The sequence below is a fragment of the Haemaphysalis longicornis genome, unplaced genomic scaffold (assembly GCF_048455015.1).
Source record: "Haemaphysalis longicornis isolate Haplotype H1 unplaced genomic scaffold, Haemaphysalis longicornis Haplotype H1 scaffold_6, whole genome shotgun sequence".
In the NCBI taxonomy this organism is placed as follows: Eukaryota; Metazoa; Arthropoda; class Arachnida; order Ixodida; family Ixodidae; genus Haemaphysalis; species Haemaphysalis longicornis.
In genome coordinates this window covers 57,375,605-57,402,079 of record NW_027526407.1, presented here as the reverse complement: position 1 = coordinate 57,402,079, position 26,475 = coordinate 57,375,605, and the positions used below count along the sequence as shown (strand labels likewise).

General features: G+C 48.3%; 2 protein-coding genes across 4 annotated transcripts in view; one reads left to right on the top strand and one right to left on the bottom strand.

Moving 5' to 3' along the window:
* Ilp7 (Insulin-like peptide 7) overlaps positions 1 to 5,200 on the top strand; it is a 28,790-nt gene extending 23,590 nt beyond the window's left edge. Inside the window, exons 3-4 of the mRNA XM_077674440.1 lie at positions 705 to 856; positions 2,007 to 5,200. Of these exons, the coding sequence (XP_077530566.1) occupies positions 705 to 856; positions 2,007 to 2,221 (367 nt within the window). The 3' untranslated portion in view covers positions 2,222 to 5,200. The remainder of the gene's footprint in view (positions 1 to 704; positions 857 to 2,006) is intronic.
* Positions 5,201 to 6,194: 994 nt separating this feature from the next.
* Positions 6,195 to 26,475, bottom strand: part of LOC144142746 (dicarboxylate carrier UCP2-like) — a 72,949-nt gene continuing 52,668 nt past the window's right edge. For all 3 annotated transcript variants that reach the window (XM_077674429.1, XM_077674430.1, XM_077674432.1), the window contains exons 2-7: positions 17,564 to 17,798; positions 16,302 to 16,453; positions 15,567 to 15,777; positions 12,827 to 13,042; positions 11,716 to 11,998; positions 6,195 to 8,104 (exon numbers count right to left, since the gene is read on the bottom strand). In XM_077674429.1, the coding sequence (XP_077530555.1) occupies positions 7,912 to 8,104; positions 11,716 to 11,998; positions 12,827 to 13,042; positions 15,567 to 15,777; positions 16,302 to 16,421 (1,023 nt within the window). In that variant the 5' untranslated portion in view covers positions 16,422 to 16,453; positions 17,564 to 17,798 and the 3' untranslated portion in view covers positions 6,195 to 7,911. The remainder of the gene's footprint in view (positions 8,105 to 11,715; positions 11,999 to 12,826; positions 13,043 to 15,566; positions 15,778 to 16,301; positions 16,454 to 17,563; positions 17,799 to 26,475) is intronic.

Here is a 26,475-nt window from a genome sequence, read left to right as displayed (position 1 = left end):
GCTCATTCCAACAACTGGGCGATGTCTCTTCATGCTCGTGTTTGGCATCGCCCGGAAAGAAAGCTTGGAAAGAAATGCGCAGCCTTGCGTTCCGTGCAGTTTCGGTTTGTAGTTTCGTAAGAACCAAAACGACAATGCCTCCGCTGCGTTGATTGTAACGCTCCCACACTTGCGGCACGCTGGTAGACATTCTAGACGCCATAAATTTGGAAAAACCTCTTTTTCTATGCATCTTTCTTGCCGGAATGCTTCGTTAAAACGGGTTTGGCGGCGAAGTTTGTTTGGCTATTCCGAGTTCGTAAAAGCATTAAGCCTTCGGGCAATTGCGGGGGGGATCCGAATTTGTTCGTTAAATCGGGAAATTCGTAAAATCGGGTTTCGTAAAATCGAGTTTCAACTGTACTTATAGTTTACATCACTTTATACTTTATTTTCACTTTATACTTATTATCTTCACTTTACCTTCACTTTATACTTTACTTCACCTTATACTTTACACTTTATAGCATAAAAGCAAACCGTCAGGGCATGTTCGCTGTCTCATCCTTCCCGTTTATACTTTATACTTTATACACACCCCAGTTTATACACACACCCGTTTATACTTTATACACACACCTTTATACTTTATACTTTATACACACACTTTATACACACACCCGTTTATTCACACTGCGGGATGATGTCCTTTGTGGTTTTTGCAGGAACGACGACGACTGGGCTCGCGTGTGGCACGTGGAGCGCCACCGGCGCTGCTACCACGAGCTGCTGTCGCACATGAACTGGGTCTGCGAAAAGGACATCTACAAGATGCGCCGCCGCAAGAGGGACACACCCTCCCTGGAAAAGGACGCTGGTAACAGCCCGTTATGCCTTCCTTCTATGGCACTTTCTTACTCACGTTTGTTTGAGAGGGAATACTTCTAATGGATCGAGGTGATGTGAGCCAAGCAGAAATGCTAATGAGGTGCAGGCTTGGGTGAGTTGTAACTCCATAATAACAGTTCAGTGATTCAAAAGGACAATGCTCCTTGTGTCGTGTATCTTTCTCTGATAGTCGTCTTCTTTTCGCTCTGAACGTTTAGAAATGGTGACAGTTTGCTACGTCAAATGAGGAGGGGGGAAGGACAGGGGAGAAAGAAATGGATGTGCAGTGATGTGCACCCGCACGTTCATGCTCATTGGCGTATCTAGAGGGGGGTCCGGATGTCCTTAATTTCGGAATTTATACCACCAAGATGACCCCTCAGGTCGTAGACAAAAGTCTATTTGATTATTTTTATATTTGTAGTATTTCTGGTTTTCCAAAATTATGGTGACTATCCTCCTCGTCCACTTTCTTATCACCATCAACAACACTGGTAGAAGCTGACCCCCCCTCCCCATCCTCAGAAAAACTTGGATCCGCCCCTGTTTATGCTAACACACATGCTCGCACTCACAAAAGCACCAGTATTTCTAGTGTTTCTGAAAGAGCTCCGTCGAGTCCTGTGCTGCGCACAAGCACGTCCAAAGGGATTTGGTAGCCCGCTAAGCCAAGCTTGTGCAAAGTACCAAACGTGACCTTCAGTTTAAGTACTTCTTTATTCGGCTTGCATAGATATGCCCTGGGTGTCGGACTGCAGGCGTCATAGATAGATGACCGGCTCAATGTATTTATGCACCTCCTGTTAGGATTAGGATTGCAGAGTCGTTATCTGGTCGTACGCATCTAACACCATCTACGAACTCCTTTGCCACCAGTGGTATAACCAACGAGTGCCACCCCCTGTGGTGTAGACAGGGTAGGGAGCTCAGGAGAAACTCCTTCCCACGATATCCTTCCAGGCTTGTGTGAGTACAAGAAGGCGTCAGTGAGCGCTTCCGTACTTTTCTTCTTTTATCTTTCATCATTATCAACTTTCCTGCAGCCTTATCAACATATCTATTCAATTAAGTTGTGAAGGTCTCATGTAAAGCTTGAAGTCTTAGCTCTGTGTTCAATTTCGCTGTCTCATCCTTCCCAGACTTGGCGGACGTGTTCCTCAAGCCCGAGACGGCGCTGAGCCTGCTCAGTTCGTCGTCCGGCAAGCAGTCTGGTCCGGGGAACAGGCGCAAGTCCTTGCGGCGCCAGCGGCTGGGCGTGCGCGGCATCATGGATGAGTGCTGCGACGTCCAGGCCGGCTGCAGCTGGGAAGAGTACGCCGAATACTGTCCCACCAGCCGGAGAATACGCAACTGAAAGAACGATGTGTCGTCGCCACCTGTACGCCGCCGGGGACACTACTAGAAGCACGTCGTCATCGACGCAGATACACGTCGGCGTTGCCGGAGGACGCGCTTGGGTTCCAAACGCCAACGCAGCGCTTTAAGGGAAAGAGAGATGACATTATTTTATGCCCGATGTGGGTTTTGAAAGGTAGACGTCTTGGACGATTTTGCCGCCAGCCAGGATTCCATGAATCCTAGTGGTGGCGTCGTTCATCACCCGAGCTGCTGTGGGTATAGAACTACCCAGAGCAGCCTCCCATTGCTCTTCTGTGATTTTGCTTAAGTAATAGCATGCCCTCTGGTTCAGTAACTTCAATTAGCCAGAGTAGGAGATGCGCTTCGTTTTTATGAGGAGCGCGACCAGGGAGGGGTGGTGGGACGCCAGAAGTAGCGCTGGATCATGGAGGACCTCCCCAGGAGGGAGAGACGTGTGTCTGGTTCGGGCAGCTTGTAGAGGGCGACACGTTAGCAAGGTGTAGTTATTGTTATGTTAGAGAGCCATTACAGCCGAGTGGTGTTTAAATTATCGATGAGCCTTGCGGTTGTGCATGCCCGAGGGTATAAAATTACGAACCAAGAAAAAAATCCTTTGAAATGCTGTGGAACAAAAAAAAAACAAATAAAGTTAAAAGGAAGGAAGGAAGGATGTAGAAGGAAGGCAGGAAAGTTAACCTGGCTAGAGCCTAGTTTGCTATCCTGCACGTGGGAAATGGAAAATAGGGAAAAATGTTCCAACTCTTCCAAAGTTCGAAGGTGGTGAGACCTAATGGAAAGGGGTCACAATGCAAAGAAAGCAGTGCTCAAACAGGACGAAGGGAGTGACAAGTTGGTTTGAAGTCAGCGCCTCGTGCTGTTCACTTCTTGCTCTATTTGTCTTGTCTTAGCGCTGTTTGAAATTGGGAAACCATGACAGGCCTGTTATGGGCGTGTTGACACAGCTAAGAAATGTTCCTGTTGCCTTGGAATATGCGAAAGGCCTAGACGATGCGTTCTTCGAACCATAAAAAGACACGGAAGAGAATTGGCCCAACATTTTCTCAGAGATAAGTTTTGTATTTCATTCATGTGATGCGTCATTTGATTGACACGCGTTAATATAAATCTTTAGTTTATTTTTTGAGCTCACAAGATGTCAAAAGCTCATTCGCTCTTCGTGGATTCCAATACGCCGCATTGCTTTGCAGCTTTCTTTGGTTCTATCGCAGTCATCACAACCCAGCTTTTTACAATTTCCAGGTTAACGTCGATTGTACGTTGGTTCAGACACAGTGTACACAGTATAAGCATGTGCGCAGTCCATTAAATGGCGCCTTAAGTACGAATCTGTCGTCCCAACATAAGTTAGCAAATCAAAATATTCTATCTTGGCTAAAAAAAAACCGGGAACATTGGCACTGCTTCTTTAACTTTTATCCTACGAAGTGACTGCACAATGTTTGCAAATCCCTCCAGTGTCTTTTAAAATTGCGTCTTTCCAAACTGCCCTTAACAGACTCCCGTACATGAAATTTACTATAACAGCTCATCCTGTCTCAGGAACCACACGAAAAGGGAAAACCAAAAAAAGCTTAGGCTACTCAGAAGTGCTAGACACACAGGTATGCGTGACAGTAAAGAAGGTCACTGTTGCCGGTCCACCAAACAGCTAGCGTTGCTATCTCAGGTTCTCGACTAGGGCATCCCATCATTCTCCTTGAGTCTGAAAGCCGAAATAACAATGCTGCATCTTTACAAAAAAAAGTATGTTAAGAGGCAGCTTGTGAGCTTGTTTTTGTGGTATCTGAAAAATGGCAAATTAATTAAAAGAGCTAAGTAGAAAAGTGTGCTGACCAATAGGCCGGTCGCTCTGAGGTTAGGGAAGATGAGATACCACTTGTTCGAGAATCTTCTCTACCTCATCAGAAGGATAGCAGCCTGTCTGAAACGTTTGTCGAGCCTGCCAATCGAACACTTCAACATCATGATCTCATTCATAGGTTTTCTCGTAGAAATGTGCATATAAAAACAAGCTGCTTTACATTTAAAGCAAACCACCAAATCCTGCGTTGTCCGTGCGCTAAACGGCGAACAACTCCGGCAACCGTACTCCTCAGCATCATTGAAGTCTGTCCTTGCTCCCCACCTTACTGTTGTACGTGACATTTATTCAGAGGAAGTATCCTGCAGATGATACTTTCTCTGGATAGTGCATCCTCCTCCTGGCCGCCCAGAGGACACTGCATCCTGCTGGCCCTCCAAATACCGGACCTCCTTACCATACTGAATCCTGCAGAGGATGTCTGCAGATGAAGTATCCTGTGATACATGTCGCTGCTGTAAGCTATAGTCAAGCGAGCCCTTATCTCAAGCCGAGCCTTGCTGTTTGTGATTGAGGCTGGATATGCATAGTTCTGTACTTGAACGTGCTCAGACGCGTCCTCCGGTTTCAACGCAAACAAGCAGTGTCCCTAGTAGCAGTCAACAGCATAGGCAGCAACCGTGCCCCGGCAGTGTGTGCAGGGGCTGAGTCGTGAGTCTTGTGACAAAGTGAATGTTCCAGGATCGGGTCCTGACTGCCCGAAAACGCTTGCCCTCTCTTTTGAAAGAAAGAGCACCAGTGCACCTGTGCGCCGCAAGGCGTGCGTTACTAAAAAAAACACAAAAACAAGCAAATGAAAATAAACAGAGGCTCCAAGGGGCCGACAGGAAAAAAAAAGTTTCGAGTGAGTGTATGCGTTGGGAAGGTGGAATAAAACTCTTTTGGAACGGAGTGCAATAATTTGTGTGTTCTTTCTTTATCGATGTGGACACCTGCACCTCGGCGTACCCCTGACTGTCGGCCACGTGTCCTTCAGGAGTACACCAAGGCGCCGTCGATGCACACTGACACGTAGTGGCAGCAATGGGACTTGATGCGCGCTCTCGCAAGGTCCAGGGAATACCAGATGTGCGGGTTTCCAGACGGGCTGTAGTCTTAGCACTTTAGGGGCTCACCTTGTCGTCGTAGCTCGCTCGCTGGACCCAAGTAGAGCCACGTGCACGGCGTTCCGTCGTCGCAGCGTAACCCAGAGGCTTCAAAAGCCAAGCGGTTTACATAGTCATAATCGTCCGAAACTCATGAACCGCTGGCGCTTCTCATGCATCTCCCCTTGTGTAGCGCGAAACAAACTGTAGGTACATTTGAGGCAAAATATACGCAATTAAGCGGCAGTGCCCGCATTCATTTAGTTAGCAACACTCGTTGGGTTGTCTTTAACGATAGCAAGCGAAAAAAAGCGGCAGTGCAACACCGGCACGTGCGGGAGGCAAAGCAAGCACAAAAAAAAAAAAAACAGAACTCCCCCTGGCGCAGTTTCAGGCAGGGGGCGCGCGAGCACTCCCAGGCGGGAAATTTGAATTGCATTGGGTGGTAGGAGCGAGCAGATAACGGCGCTACAGCCCATTATCGCGAATCACTGCTCTGCACTTCCGACAGCTTTCGCATTGACTTGAAAGGCTTTAATTGTTTTACTATTCTATCTCTGTCAGCAAATGCGCTGCCTGTGGCGTTATTTCTAGCAAATGGGAAGCGCTACAAGCAGAAAAGTGAAAGTGTTGCGAAAGTATTTCGCAGTGCTCCCAGAAACGAAGGAAAGGGTGAAAGCTGTTATCACAAGTGTTGCAGAGTCCCTTTAAATCGGAGCTAGCACAGAACAATAGTAAAATATCTGCCCCATTTACGAGGAAGTTGCAAAGAACGATTTCTTTATGCTTTAAGTTGACATCTTCCGAACACTGCTGCGCATGCGCACGTCGGCTTATCGTGTCGAATGCGCCAATGGTTTTGGCAGTGCTTCACGACGACGTATACGGCTAGACATTCTGAAGACCCAACGTTGTGTTTGTAGCCACATCGATTCCGGCGCCTTTCGACAGGAACTTAAACCCCCATTCACCGCCTGCAAGAAAAAGTCTGCAAGACAGAGTTCAGTAAAAATACATCTTTATTACAATTCCCCAAAACGCTGTTGTGGTGCGTGGATGCGACGAAAACGTTCGCCATGATATGTTTGTTGGTGGCGATCATCACAGATCAATACACAACTCAGAAGTGAGCTCATATGTAATTCAAATAGGCAAATTGCATCTCTGTTCTTTCTGCGGTGGTCTGCACTTGACAAGTGCCACAGGATGGCTTCGACGGGGGTGGGTTTTACAAGAAACTCGACGACAGTCATTTCAGTTACGGGAGAAATGTCCGCGTCAGTCCTTGTTGGTAGTCATCGAAGCGAGCGCTATAGAATAGAGAGTTTTAGCTGTCCGTTTTCGACGTTCCGCTGCGGTACAGGCGCCCCGTTCAGCACAATTGGAGCCAATGCCGTTCTCAACCAAGCGCGCCACGCATGCGCAATGGCGCTCCCGCTTGCTATCGGAGCGGAGCGGACCGTGAAAAACGGTCAGCTAAAACTCGCGAATGTGAGTGACGCGAAAAACGCGCAAATGCAGTGGACATGTGTGAACGCGAAAGGTAGCGTAAAATGCCGAGCAAGCGATCCGCGGACTTTTTTTACTGCGAAGTTCGCAACCACTTCTGGTCAGTTACGACGAGAAAAAAATCAAAATGTATCAAGCACTGACCGTCCGAATCCCTGATACGTTAATTTCAGAAATTGAGAACGCTCATCAGCGTCTCAGGAGACTTGCGGAGCTTTAGGGAAGATGGCGGCCGGAGAGAAATTCGGAATTAATTTGCTAATTCTTTAATCTGTTCTGTTCCCTCCAATTGATTCCAGGGGTTGGGGGTGCAGTTGTGTATGGCGCGATGGCGGCAACAGGCGTGGCCATACATTCGGCGGTAACTAATGGTCGCAAACTGAGTTGGAGAGAATTGTACCCTTGGAGTCGTTCATTTTTTTTTGCTAAACTTCGATACGCTACTGACGTTTCAGCATGAGGTGCATATTGAGCGCCCGTTTTTGTGCGCCGTAACAAAAAGGTTAAGAACAACAACCTAGACCCAAGCGAAACACGTCTTCCCATACTGCAGCAAATACAGAAACAGGGACCGTAATGGTACAGTGTACTGAAGATTCATAGTACAAGTTATGTGTTTCCCGCGCTGCCGTATACAGAAAGCGCAAACGTCTGAGGAAGTCAGATAGCTACGACTGGCAACGCTTCTTATTGGACTCAAAAGTTCCCATACAACAACGAGTTATCTTCAACAAGAGAAAAAAAAGATGACCATTAGATGATAAATAACTTGTTCAACGAGTTAATGACCTTAACATCCAAACAAAAAGAAGCGCTGCTGAAAAAAATGGGACCGAGACGCAGTGGCGCTTGCGTCAGTAACGATTCCCGTAGAAATAGAGATTGCCTCAATACTGCAGGTAGTCTTGAAGGAACTGGAGATTTCCCCCAGGCTGCTCAGAAACGCGACACAACTCTATACATATCGCATCCAAATCGCGACACTCAGCTTTGTACCCGGATGGGCTGCCCTGAAGTTCAGCACTTGTTTCTTTTCAGCGCGTATTTCTTATTAATCCTACCGTTTGGTGGCGCCACCAGTCTCCCGATTTTTACAGGTTGCATGATAGGTTAAGACGCTCCTGAATCCCGGTTCAGCGCACTTAGAGCTGCAGCACTTGCTCGGAATTGAACGCTACAAGTGAGTGTGTGGTGTGGATATGTACAGTTTCAAAGGATGATGCCGACGCTGGGTTCGGCCAGGACAGAGTAGCGCGATAGGTAGACCTTGTCCTTTCCCACGAGCAGGTAGTCGGACGAGCCCTCGCTGCTGTTGAGGTAGTGGAACAGCCGCTTCAGCTGTTCGTACGTGACGAACATGCAGATGTTCCAGGAACCCAGGCGGACGAAAGATGGCGTGAACCTGGAAAACAATGGAGAACACCAAGGCGGACGTCACAACACGAGAAACACGCAGTTAATTCACATACAGGATGACCACTTGTCGGCATTGCCGAGTTGTGCTTTAGTTGGAAAATTCTCTGCAGGCCAAAACAGTCTGAAATTCACTGCCAAAAAATAATTCTCTGCAAAAAATCAAACTCTCTCTAAAAATCCAAAACAAATTCTTGCAAAAAAACATGCTTTCGCGAAGAACGTTGTCGTGTATAAGGTAGCAAAATGATCGATTGTTGGAATGCATTTGTATAACGTATGCTGACTTTTACAGTTATGTAAAGTAATGAGGATCAGAGGCAGTGCACTTACTTGCTATCGCAATGTCATTCTGTGGTTCCCGTTTTTTACGGAGGCTATATCGATCGCTTCTCATTCCCGCGAAGTAAAACAATGTGTTTCGCTTGGTTGGTCCTGTTTTATTTTCCTTACATAAAATAAGCCATTTGAATATGTGACATTGGTTTGTCCTAGACTGATCATAATATTATAGCATGATGTGGGCATTGCTGGGTTAAGCTCTGGCACTCAAGGCATTCAACTGTATGATCGATTTGCGTCATCATCATCAGCAGCAGCATTATCAATTTCTACTGTCACAGCTGGTTGGCTAAGGATATCACATATAGTTACGAACGGCTGACTGACTGACCAGTTAAACGACACAAAACCTTTTGGTTTCATTCAAAATAATAAGCATCTGAAAATTGGGACTTTCACAGCTTACAAGTCGTGACCCATTATAAATATAATACAAACGTCACGCTATATTCGGGTACGAGATAGGAACGGCAATTGCTCATGTGGTGTATCGTGTATCTTTCCGTGTAAGCGACGGACCCGGGCGTCAACGCGCGCGCGCGTTTTGAAAAGACATCAGGCCTAGTGTGTGACATCGTCTGCTTTTTATTACTTGTTTGTTTGTTGACGCTGCAGTAGTTTAACGGGACCATGAAGACAAGATACAAGTTTGTTTTATTCGAAATATTTCGTGTTCTATAGTGCCCCCAGCGGTTGTGCGGATGCAAAGGATGCTGTATTCACTGCGAAATTAATCAAGTTAAGCTAAAATTTTGATTTTCGCGCCAAAACGTGTGTTTGAACGGCGTTTGCAATGACATCATACGAACAGGTCTTTCAGCTAAACTTGGTGTGGAGCGGAGACATTTTTTTACTGTTAGTAAACCTAGATGGCGCGACGGCGCCGTGGCAAGCCGTTTTCTGCCTTTGGTTTGTTTGTGACCGCATTTAAACCTGGCTTGTTTTTGTTCAGGGACAAAATAATCATTTAATGAAACATAGTGCTGGCTCGAAAAATATGGTCACATAAGACAGCGTCGCTTGCGTCAATCGGCCAGTGTCGTCTGAGACAATCCCAAAGCCCCGCAGTGCTGTGCATCTAAACCAAGCACAGTGCGCGCAGTATCAACAGCAGTACGCACCGGTACTTCTATGCTTACGTGTACTTTCGTAACTTCCACAGTTTGTCCCACCATTCTTACTGATATAAAAAGAATGTGCCCTAAATGTAAGCGCAAATAGCTCGTTCGGCAAGCTTATAAGCTCTGCCTAATTTGTGTTTGCTTTCGCGGGCCTCCACCAATCGCAGAGATGGCTGGTATGACATCATAGGTTCTGTTGCAGGAAATCAGCTAGTGGGCCGCTTGGCCATTCCTTTTTTCCTAATTATACAGCTTACTTGAGCGAAGTTCACGTTCAAAGTGGTGCCAGCATGATTCTAACGAGGCAGTATTTTGAATGAACCAAACTTGCATTTTGCCTTCATGGTCCCTTTAAAATTATATTAAATACGAAAAATTACGGAAACGACTCGTGCAACGTTTAAAAAACTCGCGGTAACGCAATCTTCAAGCAGCGCGGAGGAACGGCCGGCTGCGCTGATGAAGCGCATGGGCACCTTCCGTTGTCATTCTTAAGGGGGCAGACAACCGATTTTTGTGGAGTGCATGTCCTGCAGCTGATATTAAAGCCAGCGTTTCATCTACTAGGGTAACAGCAAGGGATTTCTAAATAAACAGGTGGAAATAATCTTAATTTTGTGCTAAAATTTTGAAGTCCGAAAGGTAGCGCCACCTAGCGTCAAAACGTGACACTGCTGTACGTGTCCGAACAACTCCGTTGGTTTCAACGCGTGATTCAAAAACTGCATGAAGGAAACTGAAAGGTTGCACATTATTGTTGTTTCAGCCGGGGGGCAAGTTTTTAAACAGCTCTTTTAATCTCACGTGCAGTTAAAAGTGTGTTTCAGCACGGCTCATTGCCATGGTTGGCAGCATTCCTCTTGGCGGGACACGCATGGCTGGCAGCTCTGAAAATGGCGACTTCAAAAGTTTTAGGGCCCTATCAGTAAAATCGTTTCGGGTAAAAGTGTTTCAAGTGATGCCCTTACATTTGAATAAAGAATATGTACTCGACAAAAATCGGTTGTCTGTCCCTTTGAGTTCTACCCGCTAGTATACCACGCAGGCTGTTCTAAAGCGAGTTCTCATTCTGTTGTTGAGTTCCAGTGCGCGCAGTGACGCGACGCTGGAGCTCTGATAGGGGAGGTCGGACTTGCGGCACCACCGCTGATTGCGAATCATGCGACGGTGCTACAACTCCGACCGCCTATATCAGTGCTCCGCCAGTGCGGCACGGCCTAAGCGGCGGTGGTTGTGACGACGGAGTAGCAGTGACGGAATATCGCCAAGAGGGCTCTAGCAATTGCGGAGCAAGGTGCCAAGGCCAGAATGCGGTGTCGAAAAGGGTCATCCCGGGCTAGTTTTAGACCGTACCTGCGCAATCGATACCTGTCTACGAACGCGAAGCTCGATGTAGAGATTCGCTTATCTGATGAGTGACCACGATACTAAGTGGTCACTTAATGTGGTCCCTAACTGTGGTTCCTCGGTGTCGTTCTTGTTTTCTGAATGAGCTAAAAACGATTAAAAGTTGTGGTTAAGCCTGCACCAGCAAGCTGTCGCAGGCATTCTAATCGAAAATAAATGGACAGCTAGGGCTCTGACACCCAAAAATCTTTTAGAACAGGGAGTAAAAGAAACTAATACAAAGACACATTTGCGCACGAAAAACAAACAAATGCATAAACTCTAGGTTCCGTGGAGTCATCTCACAGCGGAGTTATCTCCGTGCGGCCATAGCAAGAAAAAAAATGTCTGGCAGGTTCCACAATGGAGTTCCTCAACGTAGTTCCTCAGTGTGGTTCCTCATTGTTGTAACTCAACGTGGTCACTCAGTGTGGACACTCAATGTGGTCAATCAACGTTTCTCCTCAGTGTGGTCACTCAATGTGGTCACTCATTGTTGCAACTCAATTGATCACTCAGTGTGGTCACTCATTGTTGTAACTCAATGTGGTCACCCAGTGGTCCCTCAATGTGGTCCCTCAATGTGGTCACTCAATGTGGTCACTGAATGTGTCACTCAACGTGGTTTCTCAGCGTGGTCACTCAGTGTGGTCACTCAATGTGGTCACTGATGTGGTCGTTCAATGTTGCTACTCAGTGCAGTCACTCAATGTGGTCGCTCAATGTGGGCACTCAATGTGGTGCCACTCACCCCTTGTAGAAGGCTAGGAATCCTCCTTCGTGAAACATGCGCACGGCGCACTCCATGGCTCCGCTGTACATCCCCGCGGGGGCGTTCATGTACCGTGTCTTGACGACGTCCACGGGCGAGGCGACCACAGTGGCGCAGAAGCCCGCGCCGAAGGCCGCCACGAAGTGGCAGCTGATGTTGTCCCCGAGCAGCCCGCGACTCAGGATGGCCTCCTTCACACTGTCATAGCACACCAGCTCGGCTGCGTTCACGATGCTGTTGCGAGCGATGTTGGGAAGCATGCCTGCGAAGCGAACAATACGAAGAACGGCTGTAATTAGAATAACCGACACTTTTTGAATGCAGAATTAGCGCTGCGAAAGCGGCGTTGGTATCGTCTAAGACGGCACAAACTAATGGGTTATATTGTTTTTATAATATATATTGAAGTTTGACAGTTGTAAAAACAAAGTTGTGCGCGTTTGTAAAGAAGATTAAATAAAACAAGACATGAAACACGATATAGCAGTTGAAAAGACGAACTGCGCGTACAGGCTACTGCCACAATATCTCAGCCACTTGAAAACCATTGAGTATCAGCGCTCAAGGTTTATATGAAGGTCATATTTAACAGTCTACTTCGTCTGAAACCAGGATGGGGACCTCACTTGCCTGGTTGTCAGAAATAGAATAAAACCAACTTTCACCTCTAGCAACAAAGATAGCAGGAACGGGAAAATGAACGCCGTGAGACGCTGGCATTAGATGTCTTCTTCATAATCATCATAAGGCTATTTAATTTCCACAGCACGATCAAAGCCGCTCCCATTGACTTTCGACTTCTCCTACTCTCTCGTCTAAAGCCATTCTTGCCAACAAAATTTCCTTTCCCATCTCCCCACCGAGTTGTCGGCCTTACCCTCAACAGGGTAACCGCACGTCTACTCTACTTCCAGTGGGTAGACACACGGTTACCCTGATGGTCCTCCGATAACAGGTCCGCTAAGTAGCTGTCTTAGCCGAAGAGATTTGTTCACTGGAATTCAATCGTTTCGCCTTGCACAGTCTTCTGGAGCAGATATACTCATGTCAGTAATAGGGAGTTAAGAGAGAACAATTGTGACACACTCACCCTTGTACAATCCCCGTAGGCCTTCTTCCCGGCCGATGGTCCTGTAGGCGTGGAACGAGTTGCGGTAGCGACGCGGCGCCGCGCCGGACTGCGCCTGCATCCGCACTTTGACCACGTCCGTGGGCTGCGCAGAGGCCACGGCCAGAGCGCCCGTGGTCACGGCGGCAAGAATGCGCACGCCCATCATAGACGCCGAGTTGCCCCCATCGGTGCGACCTGCAGAGTGGGCGTAGAGGAGTAGGAGAGAGAGTAAGGGCACGGTAAAGGTGAGAGCAAGCAAAAAATCATGCACGTCCCCGTCTTAGTAACGACGACGATGGTTGAACGCGAAGCTTTTTCCTGAGGGATTCTTTTGTTGGCCAGTCCCACACTGCGAGTATGTGCCACTCCGGAGATACGCATCGCTTTTCTAGAACGCAGTGTCTAGAGTGCCGTCCGACGACATTCGAATATTTAACACTAGGCTAGCACCGGCCAAAGCGTATGTCGTTGTAGTGTAGAGTATCCGTCTTAGCTTCTTGATCCCAAGGACGGTGGTTCGAGACCGGTTCTTGCTTCAGTTCTTTTTCTTCTCGAAATTGAACTAATTTTTATGCCTTAGGTTAGTTTTGGCGTTTTAAAATATTTCTTTGTTTGCGTTAGGTCATGTTATGTTATGTTTAGGTTAGGTTGCCAAGCTTTACGTTATCTAGAGCGATGTAGTGCCAGACGCGGCAGTTTTGTCACAAAAGGCGGGTGGACGTCGATATAGTGGAGTGCTTATAATACCGTCGGACAGCACTATAGACACGGCCTTTCTAGAATACCCACAGCCACTCTTTAGTTGGCGCTCCGTAGGAGGTCTGCGGCGCGAAGCGGTCCTGCTGCTTCGCGTTCACTTCGAGCATGTCGAAATGGAGCAATCGGATAGAGGCCGGCTTCATAACGCGAGGGGGACCCAGGTTCAATTCCGGCCGCGGGAGGTGGTTTTTTTAACACGAAAGGGTTTAACGCCCGGGTACACAAAGATCTCACTGACGTAATACCAGTAACGAAAGTCACGTCGACAGAAAACGTGAAATTTACGCGGCGGTGCCAGGATTAGAGCCCGTGCTCTCTCGACGAGCCCTCTCGCTGCAACGGGACGTACGCGGCACTCTACCGACTGCGTTACGAGCGGAGACGTGAGCACCTCTACGAACGCGCCTTATGTCCTTCCCTATGACTCATTCAGATGGTGCTGCCGTCTGGGAGAGGCGAAGCGAAGTAGCGCATCATGACGCTAATGAGCGCCGACAGTTGGCGCCTCGATGCCAGCGCTTTCGTGTACAGGGGACGCGCGTGAATTGAGGCAGCCTCTGCTGTCGCGTTCTTCCCATGACTTTTGCGTGTTTCAAGCTGCTGTTTCTGTGCGTGTCATTTTTGGTTTTGTTGTGCCGGAATCAACCGGTTATCCTTTTGTTTCGTGCGTGTCGGCGTCACTTCGTCTGGCGGGGTCAGGCTCGCGAACCCTTCGCACATGAAGGAGGTTCCTTCAACATTCAACTGCTCCTGTGAAGGCACCTTTGACTTTCTTATTTTACCGATTCCTATGAAAGAGAACCACAATTTTTTTTTCTTTCACTTCACTCACGATCATTCATCCTCATCGTCAGAGAAAGTTGCCTTTTCTGCAATGCGTATTGGCCTACAGAGGCATCAGTGAGGACACTAAAGTTTCGCTCGAAAAATACCTCGGTGCTTGGTTCGAAGGTGCAGGCCTGCCGATACTTGTAAAAGACTTCTTACAGCTAGGTCGTGTTCGCACCTCTTCCTTCGCTTCCGCTTTTCCGTATTTTGGCGCGAATTGCTTTGACAGAAAGTCTGGTCACACTTCCCGTCACAGCTCCCCTGAAAGGAAAGTTCTGCGCAGCTGGGTTGAAGCTGTTTTACCCGCATGCCGGAACGTTCACCTGTCAGCTACATGCCCCAGACTAACTTTTGTTTGCCACAAGCAACGCGCTGAAGTCCCACGGTGATCGAACACTCGGCTTCCACTCTGGAGGCCGTACTAACTTACATCTATTTTTTCACTGTTCACAGCGGCAGCCATCTTCTGCACCAGACAACAACTGCAAGAACAACAACGACAGTTTTTCGCGAAACAGGGCACCTAAGGCTGTCTCACAAACTGTGGAGCGCCACTCCGGTCGTGCGAAGAGGTGACATTGGGCGAACCCACGCAGCCCTGTTCTTGATTTTTTACGCTGAATTAATTTCAATCACACTTAGAAAGCGCCGATCTTTGAGTGAGCTACAGAGCTATGTAACCGAAAAATTTCGCCATCTTCCCGTAGGGGAACCCTGAGTAGTATGCGAAGCAGCCATGGGGTCGACTGAAGTTCCCATTAGTTTTCAGTGCGTCGTTCACTGTTGACGTTCAGCTTCACGTGCCTTCGTTGCATCAGTAGCTTCTTGACGTAGCTTGAATGAGTGAAGGACATAAGACGCGTTCGTAGCACATGCTCCCGTCTCGGTTTGTAGCGCAGTGGGATGAGCGCCACGTACCTCCCGTTGCAGCCAGAGTGTGGTGGGATCGAAACCGGACGCCGCCTAACTATTTCTTTTTGTAGTGCACTGCGCTGACGTCAGCCCAAACGCTGACGGGGCTGAGGAAACGCGCATGCGCAGTAGAGTGTAGACGGCGGACAACGACAACGAGGGAGGGAGGGACACAGCCCCGAGCATGAGATGCTTCGCATCTAGAAGAGCGGTAACCTACCCAGGATTGCCATGCTGTAGTAGTCCTTGACGCTGTCGTAGAAGCCGATCCGGACAGTGGCGAAGCAGGCCTGCCTTTGGAGTCCGGGACCCAGACCGCCGTAGAGCCTACCGGGACCTTCTTCACGGGCTATGGTCGCCACGGTTTGCAGCACGCCTCGGTACTTCAGGCTCGAACGTTTGTAGCCTCCACTCGTGCCCTCGCCTTGGATCTGAAACATAAGTAGTAACCCAACTACTGTTACACCTCTGCTACACCAGCGTCCGAATGTCATTTGACTCAAACGCGAAGTTGTGCTGCTTCCCTATCTTTTGAAATGCCATTCGGCTCAAATTACATTCGAGCCAAATGAACCAGTGGGGCCAGACAGCGCGAAAAACCTCGATTGCGATTCAGAAGTAAGAAAAAAACGTGCCAAAGCTTACGTTATTGATAATTTGATATGATTTTAATTGCAAAGTCTGCCACTAAATTTGATTGTTGCATTATTGTGTAAACACAGAACTCGAAAGCCGCAGTGCCATGCAGCACGGCGAGTGATTGTTAAAGCTTTCAAATGCCATCTAAATTGTAGTGGAGCACAGCAGATCCTGAATAGCATTCGAAGTATCCAATTTGAGTCAAATGACATTTAGTTTAAATGACATGCGGACCCTAGTGTAGCCAGGGTATTAAATGCACAGCTCTAATAATTGTTTGATGAGTTTGGTGACAAGGGTTCACCAGTATTCTCACCTGCAGTCGAACCTTGGCGACGTCTAATGGAAACGTGATGCCGTCCGCTATGCAGGCGGCCGAGCCAGCGCAAGTCAGTTTCGCGGCCAAGCCAAGCTGCAACTGGTTGTTTCCCGCCATGATGGAAGATGCGCGAAGGCCTGCTGCCTGGTCTGCAACAAGAAAAACGACATAAATTTGGAAACAGCTCATCAAACTGTCGCTCGCTTTCCATCAGGACTGAAACGCGACATTCGCTCAGTAGCCTCCACTACAACGCTAAATATCACGAATTGGCACTGCAGTGATCGTCTAGATCGTGCACATAGCACTGGTGATCATTTCCTGACGCTTTTGTTAGCAAAAGTTTGAAATCTGTTTCCTCGTTGACCAATAATTGCCGCTATGAAGGAAAAATCTTGCACCCACCTGAAACGCTGCCATACGGCTACAAACGAAAGCCATTCCGCTTTCTCAGAAACCTTGGGGCTGAAGGAAAATTCCTCCTGGTCCGGGATGCAAACCTGGGACCATCGCCTGTCTACGGCAGTCGCTATACCAACTTAGCTAACCAGGAAGGTAGGCGTTTGTAGAGCGAGAGCGAATTATTGGGCTAGTCGAAATGAGGGACAAAAAATATTCTCTCTCTCTCTCTCTCTCTCTCTCTCTCTCTCTCTCTCTCTCTCTCTCTCTCTCTCTCTCTCTCTCTCTCTCTCTCTCTCTCTCTCGACTACTACCATGCATGGTTTAAAGGGGCCATGAAGACAAAATACAACCTTGTTCAATTTGAAAGGACTAGCCTTTGGTAACTACTTAGCTGTATTCTAGACACCAAAGCCGCTTTTTAGCTGAAAAACGGCAAGAAATATAAAAGAAATTTCAAATTTCGCGCAACAGTGACGCAATATGAGCAGGAGTGGCATCGTACTAAAAACCTGCGCTCAAATGACTTAATTGCACGTTAACATTCAAGTGGTAGGAAGAAAAACAAAACTACGTGTCCTCTACAATCGTCCAGTCATGTTTAGGTGGCGGTGGCTCAGGTCGGTGCCCGCCAGTCGTACAAACAAGTTTCTGTGACGTCATAGAGACGTCACCGGAAAGTGCCTGGGGTAGCGCCACTGCTTCACATGTTTCATTTGTTATTGCGATTAGTTATTCCATGTTTGCGATAAAATTAGTATCATTGATAATAATAGTCGTTTTAATAAACGAGACGCGCATTCTGTTTCATGGCCCCTTTAAAGGGAAGAGACACGGTCCCAAGCTTACGGACAGCTTACCTGGGAAGATGGAGAGGGCGATGGAATGGCGTGAGGATTCTTCACAGAGGGGGATGCCACAGCCGTCCGCCGGGGAAGACGTTTGTTAGGAGTTTTTGCGGAACGTCCAACGGGGCGATGGTATGGAGACTGCCAAGGCTTCCTGCCAGACCGCGGTCCACGCCGGCCGTGGGTCGGATCGAAAGATGGCTTCTTCCGGCACGGGGGGCCCTTCTACCATAATACTCTTGCTGACCTGCACGAGGGACAAAGTTCGACCGCGTTAGAACGCAGTGCCACGAAAAGCAAACACATCGAGGAGAACAAGCCAGCTAAAGAAACCAGCGCCTGCAACCATGGCGGCAAGGGTTTCGCGCTGGCACTACTCCTCTTCATTCCAAACCCTCCTTCCTTGTCTTCCCACGCGGCGCCCTCTCCTTACCCACCAGCCATGCACACCAGGGAGGGAGGCTCATACGTCACTGCACAGTGGCGGATGTACGCGTTTAAATTTCGCGCCACAATAGTTTTGAAGGACCGATGAACAGGCGGTTAAACACGCACCCACAGGCATACAACTCATGGACAGAGGATAATTAATTAGCAGCGGATCTGAAAAAAAAAAAAAATATGAGCAGTGGCTTAGCTCGGCTATGCCAGGATATACGTAGCATGAGCTAAGGTTCAGCTGGTTATTTTTAGCTTTCCTGGTTGTCTAGGATTACTTGATTATCATGCTTACTGCTACTTCAATGATACACACACGGTATACGCATTATGCGACACATGTATATTTATCGAGCGGCTCCAGCGCAGCATCACCAATCGCCCCAGAGCTAAGCTGGTTCCACAGGCGCACGCCGGTGTTGCTGCGACGCACGAGCCATCGGTTCCACACCCGGCCACCCCTCGCATGATCATCAAGTGGACCGGGCCGCCACGTGCGGAACGGAGGTCGGCGAAGACGCCGGGCGCGTGGGGTGTGTGAGAGACGCCGAGCTGCGAGCAACGTTCCGTGCGCCGTGTGAAGCCACTGCTCCTCGCGCATGCGCAGCACGGCTCTCCAGGAGCCACGCGAAACTTCTTAACCTCAGCCAGTGTAGCTCACGCTACAAAAGGGTATCTCTTTCTTGCAATCAGTGTAAAGCTCTTTCTACATGGTGCGAATTTAGCCTGCGAATTCGCAACTCCGGTGCCATTCGTGCGGGAAAACGATCTATCCTCGTTGTTGTGGCAAATTGCCGAATGTTTGTAACAGTCGAACTTCTACTGTGAACGCCGCTTGGCATTTGTCAATTTGCCGCAGCACTGAAAATATGAAAATAGATCCGCATGAGCGGAGCCGCAGCTTTGAATTTGCTGCCGAAATTCGTACCATGTATAACGGGCTTAAGTGCCGAAAACTATTGATGCAGCGGATTCGAATCGCCTCATACTTCCGCATCTATGCCTTGTGGCAAAATACATGCTATAAGAAAACTTTTTTTTTTCCCTTGTACTTCTTCTCTGGGTCGAAAGCATTGATTTTGATTTGATTGATTGTAGGGTTTAACGCGCCGACGCAACGCAGGCGATGAGGCGCGCCGTAGTGGAGGGCTCCGGATTAATTTTGACCACCTGGGGATCTTTATCGTGGGCCGAAATCTCGTACACACGGGCGTTTTTGCTTTTCGCCTCCATCAGAAAAGCGGCCGCCGCGGCCGGGAATCGAACCCGCGACCTCGTGCTCAGCTCTGGGTCGAAAGCACACAGTGCGGCTCGACTACTTATTTCCTCGGCAGTGACGGACGCCATTTTTTGTACGCAAGCCAAAAGACCGGCAATTCCGTCATTAGTGGCTGGTTGCAACGTCGAGCTAAAGCATAAGGAAGGCTTTGCCGTTCTCTGGTCGTAAGATAGAGGAAAGTCGGGACCAGGTATGATGTATATACGTATACATTTATACAACATGCTCCGAGATTACCTGTACGTTATTCGACATTCGCTCTCCCCTTGTACGAGCCGCGCTGCGCTGAGCCAAGCTTAAGTTTTCCACCCGAAGACACGTGGATTCGGTCAGTGTCGTAAGAAATGTCAGCCAGCGATGCCCTGTTGGCGCAAACGCTATGGCGCCATTAGCGACTATAAATTATTTGTTGCGAGTCGTTCGGGCAGTATCCAACGTCTCTCTATAAAGACACGGCCTTGCAAGTCAGCGCTATGAAACCTCTTTTTTCAACGTTAGCTCGTTACCATTGATTCCTGGTTGCAGTGGCCATCTCGTCAAAGGGGCGGTGTACGTAAGAATGTACACCGCCCAGAAGGTACAATGCTCTGGGCGTGGTAGTATATGGTTTACTCAATGAATGCAAGTGACGACAGGGCGAAGGACAAGACGTGACGGGCGTTAACGGAAGTTCTCATTGCAATTCACTCTCTGGTATCTGTATTGGAAGTCCCGAAATGCGGCTTTAATTCGCCGAACTTATCTAAAATATGGCGTGCTGCCCCTTGTTATCTGCTTGTGGAATGGATCTCAGTACAGAAGAAAGTATTCGCTGAAACCGCTTGCGGAGTCTTCTAATCTTATGTTCACACACAAAAAGCACGAGCTAACGTCATAGCCGTCTACGCAGACACATTGTACTCAATCTTTGTTTTTCTATAGCCGTCCAGTAGCATTCCCCAGAACCCGAAACTCACCCGGCTCTCCGAAAACCACCTTGGCATGCCTCCGAGAATAGTTCTCCGGGGCACGCCAATGACGTCACTCAGACGTTCCCCTGACGCGGTTCTGACGTCATCACGCCATGCCAGCTCAGAAACTACTGGAGAGCTTGCTCCATTAAACGCCGGCGTGCGAGAAAAGAAAATGCCTTCAACGGGTCGTGGAATGAAGGTTCAGAAGAGCCACGTAAGTGGCAGTGAACTCAGATATAAATGGACGAAACATTCGATTATTTCGGCATCAGCGGGGTCAGTTGCGCTCTCCGCAGTGTGCGAACCTTTGGAAATGTTTATAAAATCGATCGCGTTTGCGAGGCGCCGTTCCCTAATTCGGTACATTGAACAGTGTTCGACAAAAGTCTGGGCCATGCCAAAAATTTGTAGGTTACAAAAAAAAAAAAGAAAACGGGGGAACCATTTCGTTGTTTTACCGGCATAAAACATTTTCGCCGCCCTCGAACGTCGGGCTTTTTTTTGAAATATTCACGGCTGCAAAACATTCGGAGTGGTCTAGAAAATTTTGGCGAAGACTGTACGCCATGAACATACATATGTGCCACGGCGGCCATGATTATGCGCCGATGCCGCACGGGCACGTGTGGCATCGGCGCATACCCAAGCTTTTCGTTCCCTTCCACCGTGGATACTCGTGACGTATTTCTTGCTTAAGGAAGACCGAGAAAGGGAGAAAAAAATTGGTGCGGCTTGCACTAGTAGTGTAAGACTTGGGAAGCAGCAGCCTAGCTTCTCCCAACACTGACAGCGGATCCCAGAAGAGATGGAGCAGACAGAACAAGTCTATGCACGTTCCTCGTACGGCGAGCGGCCACTCAAGACTGTCGCCCTCGACATCCGCCGAGACGTCGTCGCCGCCGACCAAGTCAAGCCCGCTTGCGTCGCCTCCCTCCGACCCACCCAGGGCTTCTCCGTCTCAACGACACTGTTCCGGGAATTCCCAAGCTCAACCGACCAAAAACGTCACGTCGGCGACAGGACGACCTCCGGCTCCACGTGGGGGAGGGGACCGTCCAGCCGCGGGTCCGTTGTGCCGAAGACGACGACTACGAAGGCGGGAGTTTCTCACGTGGCACAAACCTGGACGACGCCGGGCTCTCCTCGCGTGGCGCACACTCACGTGCACTCGGTATTCCCTTGCTATTTTTTTTGCGAACGCCACCGGAACCAGCTCAAGCTTAAATAGCACTGCTTTTAAAAGAAACTCCGAAGACACCTAAGCATTTCGTATAAGCTGCAAATACAAGAGCTGTGATGTTCAACTGAACGCCGCCGAGTGCTCCTTCAAGTCTGGCGCTGCGAGTAATGTTTGCATGCTTTTAGTTTGTTTGGTTGAGTTCTTACTTCGTGTGGACGTTCATGGAGACTGACCGACGCGTGTCGCAGCACGGCGGCCGCTGCAGGTGCTGCACCCCTCTGCGCTTGCCCAGGCGCCTGCACCTGCTATGAAGCGCTTATTTTCTCAGAGATTTAGTTTAAGAGCTGTTTGGGTGCTACAGACACCGCCGACGACGCCGAAGAAGTTTCTTTCCCTCAATGGGCCACTAAAGCTTTCGCTTTAAATACGGAACGACGGGCCGCATAAGCCTCACAAAGGCAAGCGTCCACGTCTAATAGATCTTATTAAACTTGCATTGACGCGCGGAAAAAACAAAGCGAATTTAGTTGAAACTTAATCTGCGCAGCGAAATAACACAAAATTAAGGGTTAACACACTTCGTCAAGGTGGAATGCCAGCGAAGGTGCCTTTGGGTGCTGAGCTGCTCGCTTAATATACTCCGCTTCTTCGCGCAACACTAGTTACGGGATTGGCGCCTGCCTAGGCTTGCGGTCGTAGAACGGGAAGCAAGTGGGCTGGTTGGTGCAACTTAAAAACGTGGGAAACAGCGCAAATTAACGGAACGCAGAGCAGAAGACACACACAGGGCGCTGACTAACAACCAAACTTATATTGCTTGCAGGCGATGCATGTGAACAATGAATGTAATGAATGTGATCAATGAATGGGAACGCTTGATTTGACGAGAACCCTTGTTCAATTTGTGTTTTTTTCGCCTCCTTTCCTTTTCTTAATCCATTACTTTGTAGATGCGTACTGAAGCCGGCTGCAAGCAATAAAAGTCTTGTGGTCGTGGCGGGCTCTCGAAGCTATCTCGACTGCTGTCGCGTCGGCACAACACCCTTTTCCTCCTCTCCCATGCCCGGTCTACGCCATCACACTTTTTCCTTTCCCTTCCACCTGTAGGGATGCATGCGGGGGCTACAGTGAACAGCTTCGCACTAAAAGTGGAGGCTTGCGCATTCCTCACAGGAAATTCTTATTTCACTCCATATTGCATTGTTAATGTTTACCGAATCCGCGTGGTAATCTAATATTATGGTTACCCCTTTTTTGCAGTTTTCTATTTTTCTGTTTCTGTTGAAACCATCATACGCTATTCAGAAAGTGGTGGTAATTGTACACACCGGTGGCGGTACTAAGCGCGTCTCTTCACGAACGACGTACGCCTCAAAACCGATGTTCGCTTATATTAGTTCATATGCCCCCAATAACGATCGCCCTGCCCTAAGTGCTTGCAAATAAATCTCCCTTCAACACTACGATGGTCACACCCCATATTGGCACGTAAAATTCAGTCATTCTTCCTTCGTTCCGCCATGTAAACACAAAACTCACTCCCTCGCTATCGTTACACGCACTTCACTTTCTTCGGCAGCTGGAGACTTCTGCTGCTTTATTTATGCAAATAATTCTATCGCTCCCAGCATTCGCGTTCCAAGGTCTGCTCCGTGGTAGACTCTCCTGCCCCTTCCCTCTCTCCTCATCTTAACAAGAAAGTGTTTTATTCCGGGATACACCAAGATTTCACTGAGGTCATATCCGTCACGGAAATGACGCAAGTGCAACGAAGCAAGAGGTCAGTAAAAGGTACACCCTTGCACACAGGGTCTTCTTGCGGGGAAGCAACCTTTAGTACTAAAGAGTACGTTATACTTCGGGTTGTTCATTTTCGGGTTTTATATTTTAACACGAAAGGGTTTCATGCCGGGATACACCAAGGTTTCACTGATGTCATATCCATCACGGAAATGACGCCAGTACACCTTTGCCAAAACGACCGCCAGCAGGACGTCGCTCGCGAAGCACACCCACAAGACAGCCGCCGACCCACAAATCATGCTCAGCTGCAGACTTCGCTGCACATTTCGCTTTCATGTTGTACCGATTACTATGACCGAAGAATCAACCACAGTTTTTATCTCTTTTCTTCTATCTTCCTCGGTATTTTTTTTCTTTAAATACACATGGTTATCACACAACTCCCGCCCGCGTATAGTCAATCATAACTGCAGCATACATAAAGACTTCAATAATACACACTTCCAGCGCCGCATCACAAGAAGTATTCTTTTACTCAATTCAATTCCTGAACGATTCTTGTAGGAAGGAGAAGCTCGCTTACCATGCACTGCGCCGGCTGCAGAGGCAGCAGTGGAGGAAGCGCTCTATTTCTTATTTCCTAGGCATCTCAAACTGTGTGTCTACGACAGCCCCTCCGCTGCAACGGGATTGGTCCGTTACCACTAGTACATGATCAGAGACGCACGGATACGCTACAAGACTATTTATGGCACTTGGTAAGCTGGGCCGTCTGCTTTTGTTCGTCTTAAAGTATTTCTCTTCATCTACAGCACAATGTAACTACTTCGCCCTCTTCCACACCGGCCGTAATCGCACGTGCAGCCGAGGAATTTAATTCATCCTGAATAATGCCAGAGTCCTTTAAGCATTGAAGGACTCTTATAATGCGTAACAAATGGCTTTTGTAGTTAACTGCGAAACAATTAGCAAAAATTAGAGAAATAATTAGTATAAAACAAGTTATTACAAAGTTATTACATTCCTTTTCTATTGCACTGGAAGCTCTGCTGCTGTTTTTTGTGATGTTCTTTTTGCGACTGAGCGTGCTTCGCCTTTACATTCGATGTCACGCTTACGAGCTTTATGCGTGACGAAATCCGAGGTTGGAAAGCCTGTTAGAGATGCGATCCGTCTTTAAATTTGATGTGACGCTTAGTCGCTTTATGCGTGACTAGGTGGGGGCTGGGAAAGCCTCTTGGGGATGTTGTGTCTTGAAGAAAACAGCGCATTGACAGGACGAAAGCCAGGGAGCCACACAGCGCAGGCGGGGTTCTCGCACTTTTTCTTGAAGGGAACATATACCAGATGGCCCATCAGCAAACCCTTCCACCTGTTAATGTTTTTTTGCGTTGAGATGCCGTTAAGCTCATAGAGATGTCATATTTACATAGTGTTTGAGTAGCTTAAAGTAACTTCAACCCTGCAGTTTCTCCAATTCCGCGAAAGCTCCGTAAGCCGACCTGGAATGGCTTGCCCACTCTTGTCTTCTCTGATGTTCTTTCCTTCAGTCAATTTTTCAATTTTGCAGTTCCTTCAATTCCTCAAATTGTTTTAAATCCGCCTTTTTTTTTTTTCAACGCGCCAAGTACATCAATCTTTTTCGAACCTCCAGACCTTTTCTTTTCTTCAAACAAACAAAAAAAAATCCGGGGCCCTTTCTTCTAACGTGAAACGTGGTGAGGGGCGCACCATGCAGTGTACAAGAGTATCCTTGCGGCCTTAGTGCTTTGCCAATGGAGATGAAACCATTGGGGACACAAATATACATCTTTGCTGTAAAAGTCTCTTGTCTTTGAAGCCCAAAGCTCTTCAGCGTGAGACAAACTAGTGCCCCGGTGTTTTTTGAGTACACGTTACGTTCTAGCGCGAGGCGTAAACGCGATTCCCGCGTATGCGACGACGACGACAGGAGACGCCAGCAGCGCCAGCCCCTAAGAAGCTTCGCCCGTAATACTAGAAATCATCCACTTTCTTGAATCCTCCGAATCTTCTACTTCGGTCAACCTCCGAATCCCCAATTTCTTCAACCATTCCAATTTTCCGATTTTTTCAGTACACCGAATAACCTAGTCCTTCAAACCTTCCAATTTGTTGAGTCTTCCAAATCTTCCAATTTCTTCAACCCTCTAAATTCTGCAAGTCACTCCTCCCGCCCTCAGAAATTCAGTGAGAGTTAAAAATAAATCAAGTTTCATTAACTGCAAATTTGAGCTGCCATGTTGAATTTATCCGCCGCGGTGGCTCAGTGGCTAAGGCGTTGCGCTGCTGAGCACGAGGTCACGGGTTCGATTCCCGGCCGCGGCGGCCGCTTTTCTGGTGGAGGCGAAAAGCAAAAACGCCCGTGTGTACGAGATTTCGGCGCACATTAAAGATCCCCAGGTGGTCAAAATTAATCCGGAGCCCTCCACTACGGCGCGCCTCATCGCCTGCGTTGAGTCGGCGCGTTAAACTCCACAATCAATCAATCAGTCATGTTGAATTTAAGTATCGAACTGAAAAAGTAAACTCTCTTTTAGTGTGAACGGGACAATTGAGTGGTTTTACTCTCTAACGGTGGGCTACAGTTGGCTGCGCCGTTAGACAAAGGGCTAAAAACCGTGAGGTCACCCGCGTTAGACGTGAAGCAGTTATAATCAATTTTTAGATGCGAAGCCTCTCATGCTCGGGGCTGTGTCCCTCCCTCCCTCGTTGTTGTCCGCCGTCCGCACTCTACTGCGCATGCGCGTCTCTTCAGCCCCGTCAGCGGTTGGGCAGACGTCAGCGCAGCCCACTATTTAAAAAAAATAGTTAGGCGGCGCCCGGTTTCGATCCCATGACTCTCTGGCCGCAACGGGAGGTACGTGACGCTCTTCCCACTGCGCTACAAACCGAGACGGGAGCATGTGCTACGAACGCGCTTTATGTCCTTCACTCCTTCAAACTACGTCAAGAAGCTACTGATACAACGATGGCACGCGAAGCTGACCGTCAACGGAAACGACGAACTGAAATCTAAGGGGAATTTCAGTCGACCCCACGGCTGCTTCGCATACTACTCAGGGGTCCCCTACGGGAAGATGGTGTCATTTTTTTTATTCAGAATTGTTTCCACAGGTGCTATCTGTGAGGGGGGGGGGGGGCAGAGATAGGGGCGGAATGTCTGACAAAGCTTCTGTCCCCCTACAGTTCGGCGTAGCAGGTAATACAGAAAAACGTTTTCTCAAGCACGCAACAAAAGACACGCGATACAAAGTTCTTAGAATAGAACATTCAAACATTTAACATAACGTCGAATAGAACTCAAAAGATA